The sequence below is a fragment of the Diospyros lotus genome, chromosome 3 (genome assembly GCF_014633365.1).
Source record: "Diospyros lotus cultivar Yz01 chromosome 3, ASM1463336v1, whole genome shotgun sequence".
NCBI classification, from domain to species: domain Eukaryota; kingdom Viridiplantae; phylum Streptophyta; class Magnoliopsida; order Ericales; family Ebenaceae; genus Diospyros; species Diospyros lotus.
Genome location: NC_068340.1, coordinates 8,539,782 through 8,553,438, shown reverse-complemented (window position 1 = coordinate 8,553,438; position 13,657 = coordinate 8,539,782). Strand labels below are relative to the sequence as shown.

The 13,657-nt window shown below is 37.1% G+C and overlaps 1 protein-coding gene across 3 annotated transcripts in view; it reads left to right on the top strand.

The window, feature by feature from the left end:
- The window catches only part of LOC127797231 (uncharacterized), a 31,309-nt gene extending 17,921 nt beyond the window's left edge, over nucleotides 1-13,388 (top strand). For 2 of the 3 annotated variants that reach the window (XM_052329926.1, XM_052329925.1), the window contains 8 exons: nucleotides 5,759-5,848; nucleotides 5,945-6,019; nucleotides 6,097-6,129; nucleotides 6,234-6,314; nucleotides 6,423-6,482; nucleotides 12,330-12,416; nucleotides 12,674-12,712; nucleotides 12,792-13,388. In XM_052329926.1, coding sequence (XP_052185886.1) covers nucleotides 5,759-5,848; nucleotides 5,945-6,019; nucleotides 6,097-6,129; nucleotides 6,234-6,314; nucleotides 6,423-6,482; nucleotides 12,330-12,416; nucleotides 12,674-12,712; nucleotides 12,792-12,971 — 645 coding nt within the window. In that variant the 3' untranslated portion in view covers nucleotides 12,972-13,388. The remainder of the gene's footprint in view (nucleotides 1-5,758; nucleotides 5,849-5,944; nucleotides 6,020-6,096; nucleotides 6,130-6,233; nucleotides 6,315-6,422; nucleotides 6,483-12,329; nucleotides 12,417-12,673; nucleotides 12,713-12,791) is intronic. The other variant, XM_052329927.1, reaches the window with a different exon arrangement.
- Nucleotides 13,389-13,657: the final 269 nt, after the last annotated feature.

The following is a 13,657-nucleotide window of genomic DNA, read 5'->3' as shown; positions in this document are numbered from 1 at the left end:
TAAGGAGTAAAAAAACAAGGGCGACAAAAGTTGCAGTGAGTAGTAGAGGGGGTGATAGGGAGGTCAATATTGTGTTGTCAAGTGGAGAAGGGGGCGCAAGACAAGGGCAGTGAAGTAGAGAGAGATCGGTATGGGGAGTGGTTGGTGTCTATTGGAAAACATTTAGCAAAACGGTGTCTATGCTTGTGGACAACATCGGCGCCTTTGGCAATGATAGTTGGGAGGGGGGCAACGTGATGGTTTGCAGTGGCTGCAAATAACAGCATGATGATGCTGGGTAGATAGAGAAAACAGTTAGTGAGGAAGAAGAACAAGGAGGTGATAATGGTGGTGGCTCGGTGACCTTCAATGTGATCGGCGTAGGCAGTGTCTCCTGTGTGTAGGTGGTGTCTCCTGTGGGTGTCATCGACTCATTGGAGTGAAGATAAGAGAGAGGATGTTAATCTAGGAACCACTGGAATTGAATTTTAGGTAGAATTAAAGCCTCTCATAGCCACACACTCTCACGGATTGATTGTAACAAAACAAAATGTAAACAACAGAATATAGAATTGAAATGAATAGGAACAGAAATGCAAACCGATCAAGAACACCAGATCCATCCTGGTTCAGATTGTCCCTTAGGACAACCCTACATCCAGCCTTAGAATCCTCCCGAGAGCAGCCTTTATTGAAAACAGATCAGTATAGCAATACCCAAGTAAACCCTCAATCGCTTACCAAGATTACACAGGACTATTTTTTCTTGTTAACCTTTTCTCTCAGAATGAAATAGAAGCAGTACTCGCACAGAAAATGAATTCTGTCTCTCGGCTAACCCCCTGCCCCCTTATTTATAGACTAAGAGGGCGGGCATCCCAATATAATTATCAGAATTAGATATTACCGATTTAACCCCCAAACTTAACTAAATTACAGTTGGAACAAAATTAAAACCGCCTATCTAAACATTAGCCGATTATTACAATTGCCTTCACTGATCTTTTAGGAACTGACTTGAGGTAAACTTATCTTACACACACACACACACACAGAGACAGAGAGAGAGAGAGAGAGTGTGTATTGTGAGGTGAGGGTTAAAATTGCTCATCTTGGTTAAACTTTTAATCCCACTGAAGTGGGATTAAATTATTCTGTGGAGGGTTTAAGGTCTAGGTTTTAAATTAAAGTGAGATAATAATTTAATCCCACTTAGGTGGGATTAAATAAGCCACACATTAGTTAATCCTACCTAACATGGTATCCCAAACATGGGATTGCAATGTCAAGTGGTATTACCTCTCATGTATCCTCCTACAAAATACCCCATTAAGGAAAGAAGCAGCAAGGGGTGATTACCATGGAACAAGCAGACTAACTAGCATTGGGACACCATATTATACCCAAGAAACCTCCTATACACCTCTTTTCCCTAGAAACAACAGTTGACAAATTACTTGCTCCCCTTGAAATCTAGCTATATCGTGTTACCTAGAGTGTACTATTAGACTGTATTTGGAATGAATGAGTTTGAAATATGGAATTCATTTATAAATGAATTCTGAATAGAATTTATTTGCAAATGAATTCTCATGTTTTGTATGGCATAACTTAAAATATGGAATTCAATTGAATTCCACAAACTTATGTTTGGAATAAATCCATAAAATTGAAGCTTTTTTGCTCTTTCTCATTGTTTGAGGGATAGATTTGTCCACAAAATTCACTTGTTTGAGTTTTGTGGAATTCATTTGGAAATTCCACCCATTTTGATAGAATTTGGTTTAGTTATATTCAAATCCTTGGAATTGAATTCATAGAATTGAAATGAATTTTTTTTTTTTTTAATTTCAAACACAGTTTTGGAATTGGAAATGAATTTCACAAAATTTTGTGGAATTCTTTCCATTGAAAATATGGTGTTAAACTTTTATGAAGGCTTTGGTATAGCTTTAGAAGAGCCAAATGGTCCAATAAAACATAATTGGGCTTTTCTCTTGCTCAACACCTTCTCTCCATCACCTTCTCTCCATCTCTCCCCTCCCCTACAAATGCCTCCTCCCCTCATATAACAATGTGTTGTTGATAAATGCATGCTTTAAACTATATCGCATTAATTACACCTCTCTTGTGAAACGTGACATAATTGAACAAATAAATAAAAAAAACATAAATACAGTTGGAATATCTAACGTTAATTATACTAGGTGGGATTGGCTACATAGACTTTAGCTCTTTATGCATCTTTGTTCATGGCCATATCTTTTTAATGCCATTATATCATATGTATGTTTATGGGTTTTTTCACTAATTTTTATTTTTTATTTTTGGGGTGGGGGGTTTGTGGTCTTCCTCTATTTTTTGCTCCAAAACTCAATTCATTTCATCCATTTATTTTATCAGTGCATTTATTGATTTTCTTTATATGCCTTCAAACCAGCACTTTATCGTAATACGTGCCTATCCAAACCTTGTTTCCATTTTTTTTATTTCTTGTATGGTTGCACATCTATCATGGTATCTAAGTTATAATTTGCATAAATTGGTTCTTAATCTAATTTTCTTTTTTCTTGTATGGTTGCATGTCTTTCATGTCATCTTTATCTAAATTATGCTTTTATTATGCATATATTGGTACTTAAGCCCAACATTTTGGGCCATATAATAAAGATTGTCTTGTAGCTCTCCTATGACAATTGACCCATAGATTTAAATCAATTTTGTGGTTGCATGGTTGCAAAAATGTTACACGCACTTCTTCATTTTAGCCATCTTACATTGATTTTGTGAATAACGTCCTCAATAGTGTTTCTTTTTCTTTTATTTTTGGACAATTGATCTAAGATATTTAAATTAATTTTTTTAGGAATAGCTTGGTCTTCAAGTTTTACCATGATAATCATTAACACTTCTATTTTTACTAAATATAAATTTCATGTATTTGGTCTTTGACCTGCTCAATTTAAAGTATTTAAGGTGTTTTTTCATAATGCAAGGTTTTTATTTATGCTTTATTTGTCTCATCCATCAAGACAATGTAGTTTATAAATAACATATAATAAGGCACCTCTTTTAGTATATGCTCTGTAAGTTAATTCATCATGAGTAAAGAGGTAAAAGTTCAGTGTAGATCCATGATGTAATGTAATTGTAATTGAAAAGTTTCAGCATCGCCTTTACAAGTCCTAATATATGATTTTGCTTGATGATACATATCTTTAATAGCTTGAATATAAGTAATTTTGACTCCTTTTTTCGTTCCTCTAAAATCCTCCACAAGACTTCTTTAATGACTATGCGTTGAACAAGTCTATAAATACTCTGTGCAAATCCTTTGAAGAAATATATTCCTCAATAGAAAGGGCTCATGTTGAACATCTCGTTCTAAGAAAATAGCCATCTCATTCATCTTTTGGCTTCCATTATACTCATCACCTTGTATGATATTGACCTTCCAGTCTTGCACAATCCTCCCTGCTTTCCAAAATATATGCTGGTTCTTATCACAAATGTGTCTTTCATGCTTCCTTTTGGTGTTGCAAGAAAAAAAAAAAAAAAAAAAAACCCGGAAACAATCTGTAATTTCTTGTCCAACTCTCAGAACCAACAATGTTGCAAAAATTTAACAAAATAAGGATTTCCAACTCACTTGGTTGTATATGCATTATGAAGAAATCCTGTTCTTCTGAATGCCCTTTGAAGGCCCACTTCAATAAGACATTCTGTAAGACACGATGACTTATGGGAGGTCCAATCTCTCAGTGAGCTGCCATATTAGCTGCCACTAGACTGACTGTACATTTCTCATGCCTGTCTACAGTTGGCAATTTAACCTGAAAAAGTGGGGTTCTGATCCACCCTGACTGTAATGAAAAGGGTTTAGGATGTATGTAATTGATTTATTATGGGTGAGTTAAGGGAAAAGAATTATAACCCAAAGTGGGTTTGGGATTGGTATTTGATAAAATCTCTTAAATATCCGCATTTTTTGATATTATATTCTGAACAAACTTAGGTGTTTTAGGAATAAACACTCTTTAAGTAACAAGGGGTGAACGGAACAAACTGTTTCACACCTTTCATTAGATCATATGATGCACTTAAATACAGAAAAAACTTCTTTCTATCTCCTAAAATCTAGGAATTCAAAATACAAGTTTAAATTTACAATATAACAACAGATAAAGATAAATTAAACTTTGATAGTTCTTCTCCTAACTTTTAGGAATAGCTGTAGCCTTTATCTTCTTTTGATTTCATTCAAATAATCTGTTCTTATCATCCCTTTTATTTCGGAATTATCCCCTTTAATTTCGAAATTCTTCTTCTCCATTGGAATTTCTTCCTCAACATATTCTTTTATATATAAGAAAGGTTAGAATTTTTCTTGCTCAATTATTTGAAAAAAATTCTTTTCAACTTTAATTTTATCGTTACGTGATTTGTGTTTTTAAATGTTACTATTTATTTTTTTAGGTCATGTATGTGTTCAAATAATTGCAAACCCCTTAAAACTTATCCCTATTAACTTGGACAAGAAATGTAATGATAATATACATCCTGATTGCCATTCCCATGTGTGTCCTATTCTCAGGCAGATCTATAATGCTGCTTCTCCAGGGGTGTGGTCCATCAACCTTGCTGCCTTGAATTGGATTGCATACGCCATTCCTGTTTAATGAATGATAATTAAACTTCCATGTACTTGCTGGAAATTGAAGCAAGAGCTTCACGATGGAGAGGAAGAAAAACGCAAGAGAAGAAAAAGAACCTCGCTGATCTTATTGAATAGAAAATGAAAAAAACGATTACAGAAAACTAACATGAAGCTAAGTTTATATACTTAGCTTTAACTGCCTAACAGCCTAACAATGTTTATAACAAACAAATACAACAGAATAATGATAACATTAATTCACCACAACAGCAAGCATATCATCAAGCCTACTTTCGACAGCTTATTCCTTCCACAGAAATATACATCCCACCTGAGAAATCGTCCTGCAGCCTCCAAATCTTATGGAGGATGGATGCAAGATAAGACATGCTATAATAAATTCTTTTAACCTAACTGAACTCAAGTAATCCTCATCTTAAATCAACTCAAATAAGTAGACTAAGACATTAAATAAGTAGGAAAGTTTTTTGAAGTGATTTTAATCAGGTAAATTCTTTTACCCTTTCAATGAGGTCTTTCGGGTGCTTTCTCATCCTGTCTTTTAGTTTTGAAGCCTCTTTACGACGACATCCAAAATGGCCTGTTACTTAAATGAAGTTCTCAATGCCAGGACCAAGGTTAGCATGGGAATTGGGAAGTGTACCACTCTGTGAACATAAGAGCTTTAATGTTGAACACCTCCCTAAATGAAACTAGTTTACCGTTCCTTAAAATGATCTTCCAATCTACCAGATTTAAAACAAAAATGCAGGCAAAGCATGATAAAATGTTTTCCGTAATATGTGCATTATGCTGGGGTTTTAGTACCCTTACTACAAGAGTGTCACATGATAAATAAATTCCCATCATCGTGGGCAATTTTCATGAGCATTGTTAAGTATCTGCAATACGGGATAGAGTCCTACAAAGACAGCTTCATTTTATGAAGTTAATAGTCTCCAGAAGGGGTTTTTGATTTGAAAGATATTCATAGATGCTATACATTTATATTGTGGTTTTACACAATTTTTAAAATCATATGATTAAAGGAAGTTGAATGTTTGCTTGGGTTTGGACAATATTATAGAAAAAGTTTTCAAAAGTGTCTTGTTTGTTTTCCAGGCCACCAAGCGGCATTTGTCTTCAAGAATGGACCATGTGGATGGTAGTTTAGATGAATGTGCAGAGCTTACTGCTGCTACAAGAGATGAGGTGGGACTAAAATTGAGGAAAAAAACTCGGCTGCTTATTTAGTTTTTCATATTGCAACAAATTTATTTTAACAACAATATTCACTGAATGATATAGGTTTCTGAACTAAAAGGAGAGATGAAATTGATTGGTGTGGATGTACAATCTGTTCACCATGCAGTCCGAACCCTGGTACTAATCTTGCTCTATTTTTAAGATAGTTATTCGATGTGAATTGGAACACTGATCAGACATGTTTCCATGCCCAGGAGACCAAAATTCATAGAATAGAAGGGAAACAGGTACAGTATCATTGATGTACAACTTGAATGTGAGGTTAGAAAAATAGTTATGCTGTCTTAATTATTATGGTTTTTAGAACTTATCTGTTTGGTCACTCATGTAGGATCTCACAAATGATGGAGTCAAGCGGTTGGTTGATTACGCCTGGAACTTAGAGAATAGCAGAGGCGTAGAGCGTATTCAGGCACAAGCCTAACTTGATCTCATTGCTTCCTATTTTTAGATTTAGTTCCAACTAAACCTTCAATTAGTTTCTGTCATTTTGCTCATGTAATTATTTTCATATTTGCAGGCAGCTTCAAGTTCATCTAGGCCAGCTCTTGAATTGCCTCAAGTGACACCATCATCAAGGGTAAAGATTTTCTGCTTTGTTATGGTCAAAATTTTTCAATCAACCTGTTGCCCATTTTGAGCTTGTCATGGAAATAGCATTTTTTACTTGTTTGTTTAAATTTCTGTTCAATGACTGGAGGAAATATTGGATCAATGTTGTGGATGACATTTCTATTTACACATTGGACTAGAAAATATTTTCAATTGTGTTGGATGGAGCAAGCATAAGGGACGCGGACATGCTTGTGCGTGTTTAGGTCCAACAGCTGGTTATCCTAGTGGAGGCCACATGTGGGCAAGTTTGTGAGTACATGAATCTGTACCCACAAACCATGAACATCAGACTCGGGAAAAGCTTCTTGAATAAAATTATAGGAATTTTATCATGTCTGCTTTCTTTTTTTTTTTTTGGGGGGGGGGGGGGGGGGGGGGAATAAAATTACTTTCATACCCTCCAATTAGCCTCGCTAATTGCATCCTCTTCCTGTTTTCCTTGCTGTTAACAAAAATCGATAAACAACTTCATCCATATCTAGAATACAATACTCGTTTTTCTCCTTGGATTTTACAATTCCATTCCTGCTACGATTGTGGAGGGAAATAGTTACATATTGTCACGAATTTGGAAGAAAACTAAATGTATATTTTTTTCATTCTGTCCAGATCTATATATATACAGAAAACTATCCAATCTACAATAGGAAACCCTTAAAAACTTCCTCTAATGGACCATATTCAGCATTGGTACAGGCTTCTAGTGCAATCTTGGCATGCTTATTGAACTATATTCCTTTCCCTAGAGTCCATTTTAAATAGTGCAATATTTTGGAGACCGTCTGTAGATGTATTTCCTTCGGGTTATGCATAAACTGACTCACAACACACATTGCTTAGGTAATGTTTGGGCGTGTGTGAGATAGATAGATTAGTCGGCCAACAAGTCTCTGGTACGCCTCTCTATCTGTTGCTTTGTCACCCACAACTTCCCCAAGTTTGTGGTTCTGATCTATAGGTAAATTAGCCAATTTGCATGCCAACTTCCCTATATCCCTTAAGAGATCAATAATGTACTTTCGCTAAGAAATAAAAATCCCCATCTCGGAATGTGTCACCTCAATTCCTAGGAAGTACTTAAGATTTCCAAGCTCTTTGATTTCAAATTTCTTCTTTAAGTGCTGTCCTAGACTTTACCTCTCTTGCTGATCATTCCCGGTCAATGTTCTAAAAGGCGGCTGCCTAGGCGCTAGGCGGCTCTTGACCACTGCAATTAAGGCCAATTTGGACCCCTTAGGTGCCAGCCTGATTAATGGGGCCCAATCGGCGCCTAGGGAGCCTAGGCGGCACCTAGCCGCCTGGGTCGCGTGCAACCTGGACTTGTCGCCGCTTGGGTTGTTCACTCTCTCTCGTTGGACGCGGCCTGGACTTATTGCCGCTTGGGTCACGCGCAACCTGGACTTGTTGCCTTGCTCCTTGCTGCGCCATCTTCATCCTTGCTCCTTGCTTGCAACAAGCATCATGTTGCTGTTGCTATTGCTTGTTCATCTTAAATAACATCAAAAAATTAAAATTAAAAAAATATATATATTTTTCCTAGGCACCCTAGGTGTTAGGCCTCTATTTGGCGCCCAACTAGTGCCTAGTGCGTTTTAGAATAATGTTCCCTGTCACTATTATGTTATCCACGTATACAAAGTGTGGTCTCCTTGATTTTGTTTGTAGCCCATATTTACCATTACTTCAGTAACCTCCCAAACCAGGTCCGAGGTAACTGTTTCAAACCATACAATGCTTTCTTAAGCTTACACACCTTATTAGGAGCTATGTTTTTGGTGTGCCCAGGTGGAATCTCCATATATGTTTCTTCCTTTAACGTCTCCATGTAAAAAGACATTTTTTTATATCTAATTGTTGGAGTGACCAATTAAAATTGCAGCTAAAGACAACAGAATTCTCACCGTGTTCATGTTTGTTACTAGAGCAAATGTTTCTTAGTAGTCTATTCCATGTCTTTGTATACCCTTTTGCTACCAGCTTTGCTTTTTACCTTTCTAATGTCCCATTTTCTTTATATTTTACTGTGTATACCCACTTGCACCCTACTGGTTTCTTCCCTTTTGGTAGTTCTACACTTTCCCATGTTTTATTTTTCTTCAAAAGGCTTGCATTTCAACATTCATAGCATTTTTTCAATTCTCACAAGTTAAAGCCTCAAAAAGGGTATTAGTAATTGTCACAGTGTTTAAATTTGCAAGGAAGCATTTATAATAAGGAGACAGTCTCACAAATGATACGAATTTTTGAAAGTGGGTACTTTGGTTGTTTTGTACATTCCCTAGTTCCCTTCCTTATGGGAATAGGCAAGTCCAATTTAGGTGTAGATTGAGAGGGATCAAAAGGTATTATCTTATTCTCAGGATCTGGTTCTGATACTTGAACTTGCCTCAGTCCAAGAGCTAGATTCTTCCTTTTTGAGTAAACCTGAGGAAATTTGTTATCAGAAGCATCCTCATTCCCTCCAACTAAGGATACATTTTTTGGTTTGGATTCAGCCTAAGCATCAAGTTGACGATCACAAGGTCTAAAAAGCTTGGGTTGTTGAGGTTCAAGGTTAGGAGCAGAAGCTGGCTTAGGAGAAGGTGTTCTGGTTCTAGGTAGGTCTAGCAGGAAAAAAATCCATATCTTCCACAAGTGTTGTCTCCCTCTAAAGATAAGGTTGAGCAAAATAGTATGTTGTCTCATCAAATGTAACATTAGTCGAAATGAAGAATTTTCTGGTTGATGGATGATAACATTTATAGCCCTTTTGGGTTGAAGAATATTCCACAAAGATAGTTTTGAGATCTCTTAGATCCTATCTTCCATGGTTTTGACCATGAATATGAACATAGGATACACCCAATTATTCTAGGAGCAAGATGGTTAGTGATGTTAAGATTTGGGTAAAAGTGTGGTATTATTCTCATAGGGCTTTGGAGATTCAATACTCATGTAGGAAGTCGATTGGTAATGTGAGTGGCTGTGAGAACTATTTCCTTCAATAATGTTTTGGCACATTTCTTTGGAATAGTAATGCCTGGGTTGTGGAGAGGAGGTGACAATTTTTCCTTTCAACTATCCCATTTTGTTGATGAGTATAGACACAAGAAGACTCATGAATGATCCCTTCCCCCTAGAAATAAGCTGATGGAGTTTGATTAAAGTAAATCCTTGGCATTGTCTGAATGAAACCGTTTAACTTGGACGCCAAATTGGTTTTTTACCATGGGGAGAGTTTAGCAATATATTATTGACTTCACTTTGGCTTTGAACGAAAAAATCCAAGTAACTCGAGTACAATTATCAATGAATGTCACAAACCAATGAGCTCCAGAAATACTAAGAATTGGAGATGGACTCCATATATCACTATGAATCAACTCAAAGGGAATTGAACTCCTTTTATTGATAATAGGGAAGGCTGAATGTTTGTGTTTGTCTAACTCACATACCTCACAAACAAAAGGCTTATTTTCTAATCCTTTGAACAAGAAAGGAAAGATAACTACAAGAGTTTTAAAGGAGGGATGACTCGGTTTATAATGGTGGAGCCAAATCAGGACTTCAGCAGCGGATTAATGGTGTTCAAAGAGGAGATTTAGGGATGATTCTGCTTGCTGATGTCTGGTGTCTTGGGCTCATTAAGATAGTACAATTCATCGCTTTCCTCAGCAAGTCCAGTCATCATTCCTGAACCCTGATCCTGAAATAAACAATGAGTTAGGGAAAATATAACTTTGCAATTTAGGTCTAAAGAAATCTTGGTGATAGATACCAAGTTTGTGGACAGTTTAGGAACATGGACATTTTTAAGGGTGAATTTTGGATTGATTCTTATATCTCCTATTCTGGCTACTGTGCTTGGTGAACCATTTGCAGTGGCTATTTTTCTATTACTAGGACAAGGAGTATAAGTGATAAAATTATGAGAGGCATGGGTCATATGATCTGTGGCTCTTGAATTAATAATCCATGAATTTCTAAACGAATTTTCTGAGGTAGTTAAACCATGAGAGATTGGAAACTTACCTGAATTTACCAATGAACAGGTACCTGATGGTTTCTCAAGAGCTGTCAAAAAATTCCTCAGCTTCTCAACCTCCTCTTTATTGAGATCTGTTAATTCTGGGTCTTTCTCCTCTCCTTGCTGTGCAGTCACCTTGTATGCCTACCCTTTGTGCCTGCTTATTCCGTCCTCCTTTGGTTTCCCACTCTTTGCTGGGTGGTTTCCCATTCAGTTTCCAACACTTCTCCCGAGTGTGCCTCAGTTTGTTATAATAGGTGCACCATAGAGAGTCCTTACCTTCACCACTTGCTGTCTTGGATTCAGCGTTCCAATTTTCTTTCGGACCATGGTTTGCAGTTTTTGTCAGCATGGCCGAGGCCTCCAGTGATTTTGTCTCCAACATCACTCCTTTTCTACTTTCTTCTGCCAAAATAATTGAAACTACTTCATTAAGAGTGGGTAGATCATCCTTACGTAAGATTTGGACTCTCACAGGATCAAATTCTGCATTTAGACCTGACAGGAAATCATATGTACGGTCCTTCTCAATGAATGCCTTCAGCAATGCAGCATCTTTACTGTCCTCCATCTTTATTACCCAATATTGATCCATTTCCTCCCACGGCCCCTTAAGCAAGTTTACATAATCTGTGACAGTTTTGTTGACATAGTTTTGATCCGCATCTCATAGATTTGGGCTGCATCCTTGATTTTGAAATAAGTCTGTTGAATTGACTCCCATACCTCCCTTGCAGTTGATAGGAACATGCAATGTGTCACTGATCTCTGTTCTCATAGAACTCCAAAGCCAAGCCATAATCATCGAATCCTGCTCATCCCATGAGGTGAAACTAGGATCTCCTTCCTTAGGTCCAGTTCCGATGATGTGGTTGAGCTTGCCCTTTTCCTTTAAAATGGTCTTAATCACTGTGACTGTTTTAGATAATTCTTCCCATTGAGCCGGTATGCACCACTAATTTGTTGTAATTTGCTGGATACTGGGTTTGCCAGTACTTCTCCGGCATTGTGGGAGACGACTTCAGCAGAGGCAGAGATGGTTGACATCCTTTCAGGCTGCTAAAATACGTAGGAAAACTGATGGCTTCAAGGGCAATCAAGGCCAGTCGAACAGCAAAGACAATGAAGCCAGAAAGCTAACAGTGCTGGAGGCTAGGAGGATAACAACAAATGAGACTGGGAAAAAAAGGTTGCCTATGGGAAGTTTCCTAAGGCTCTGATACCATGTCACGAAATGGGAAGAAAACTGAATGCATATTTTATTCATTCTGTCTAGATCCTATATATATAGAGAAAACTAGCCAATCTATAGTAGGAAACTCTTAGTTAGAAATTTCATCTAATGGAGATAATCTCTAAGTGATTTACAGAACCCACCAAATCTGTACACCTAATCTTCTATTTATACATTAGGAAGTAATTCAAAAACAACTTGATTGACAGACCTTCAATTTTCCAAGATAACTCCCACAAATCTGCTTCAATCAATCTGCTATATGATCTCCGACACATATTGCAATGGATATTTATACCAAACATGCTATGTATTGGTGAGGATCCCCAGTACATAGCGGAGAGTATAACTAGGTCAAAGCTTTTATATGGTTATAGAACTTGATTTCTTTTTCCTTTGTATGTATCTGCTGTGTGCATGTGAACATTGAATTTAATTTCTGTGGATGAATGTATGCTTCGGGTCAGATGCATTGTGGTGACATCCTGTTGCATCACTTCATCAGCACTCTTCTACTGTGCTTACCCTTTTTTTTTTTTTTTTTTTCATTTTTTTCTTTTTTTGGTGTGCAGACTGTGTCTTTACCCCCTATTCCATCAATGGAACAACCATCTCCCGGGGAACAACCATCTCCCTCTGCCTCTAATGGATCTCAGAAGGTTTCTTTCTGACTTTAGAGAGTTGGGCCTTAAAAGAAAGAGAGGAAAATAATATAGTATAATAGGAAAAATTAGTGTTAACTCGGTGGTTTTAGTTTTACGTTACTGATAAATGGAACCATATTTTTGAATTTAAATTTTACTCAACTTGCTTGGGGCTTTATAGATTCTGTGCATGTTTCTACTTGAGGTGGAACTAATCTGTTAAATGATTGACGCCCCTAAACTTTTATCCCGATTGGTCTCTTCTTGTACAGCGAATTTTGCACAATGTGGTGTCAGCATCAGGCTTGAAGGTGAGGATAATTTTGTTGATCATACTTGACATCCTTCCGTGCATAAGCTGTAATCTGACATGTCATCAATCTATTTCAGGAGCTTCATGGAATTTCAGAAGTGATGGAGGCATCGAGCAGCACTGGTGTTTCTAATGGGGTTCATGAACAAGAAGTGGTAAGCAATGGAAATTTGGGTTCGGGAGTGGTAGGGCGAAAGATATCTAGCATTGGTGCTTTTCTTACAAGAACGCGGAGTGCAGTGCCGTCGTTCAAATAGACAACCTTTCTGAATATTTCATTGTTTACCTATTGGAAACTCATACAAAATGCATGGTCGAACTGGCTAGCAGAAAGCACCTCCTGAGTTAAAGTGGGAATGGATAGCCCATATATATAGGAACTGGATTGGGCGCTTAGTTTTGTAGAGTTGCTGCTTAATTTTATCAGCCTGGTTTAGAATAAGGGAGCACTCACCATCTACATTAAAATGGATTTGGTGATAAATTTTTGTAGAGCTGCTGTATCTGGCAAGGTTGGTCCAAAGTATTATTTTGTTGATATGAATAGTAGTAAATGACGGGTAGGTAAAGGCAGGAAAAATGGTTAATAGTAGAGATCTTATTTATTTGTTGTGCTGATGGATTGGATTTGGATAGACCCAAGGGGGTTGGTAAATGATTGACTTTATTTCTTATCTGCTTTACTCTTATGGTTATGGTTGGAGTAGTTTGTTTGGAAGAGTTCTAACAGGATTTTGTTCTTCTGAAAGAATGTTGCTGCCTCTCAAATTGTGCAATTTCCTGGGATTGTGTATTTTTCTTGGGATTTATGGCAAACGGTAAAAGATCTCGCTGGCGCCTGTAAATGATGCAAGTTTTGGGCTTCGAGTCAAGTTGATCTGCTCATTTTGAACTTGTTGAGTTCACTTGGGTGGTTTGTTTCTTTTGCTTCTTTTTTGTGTTT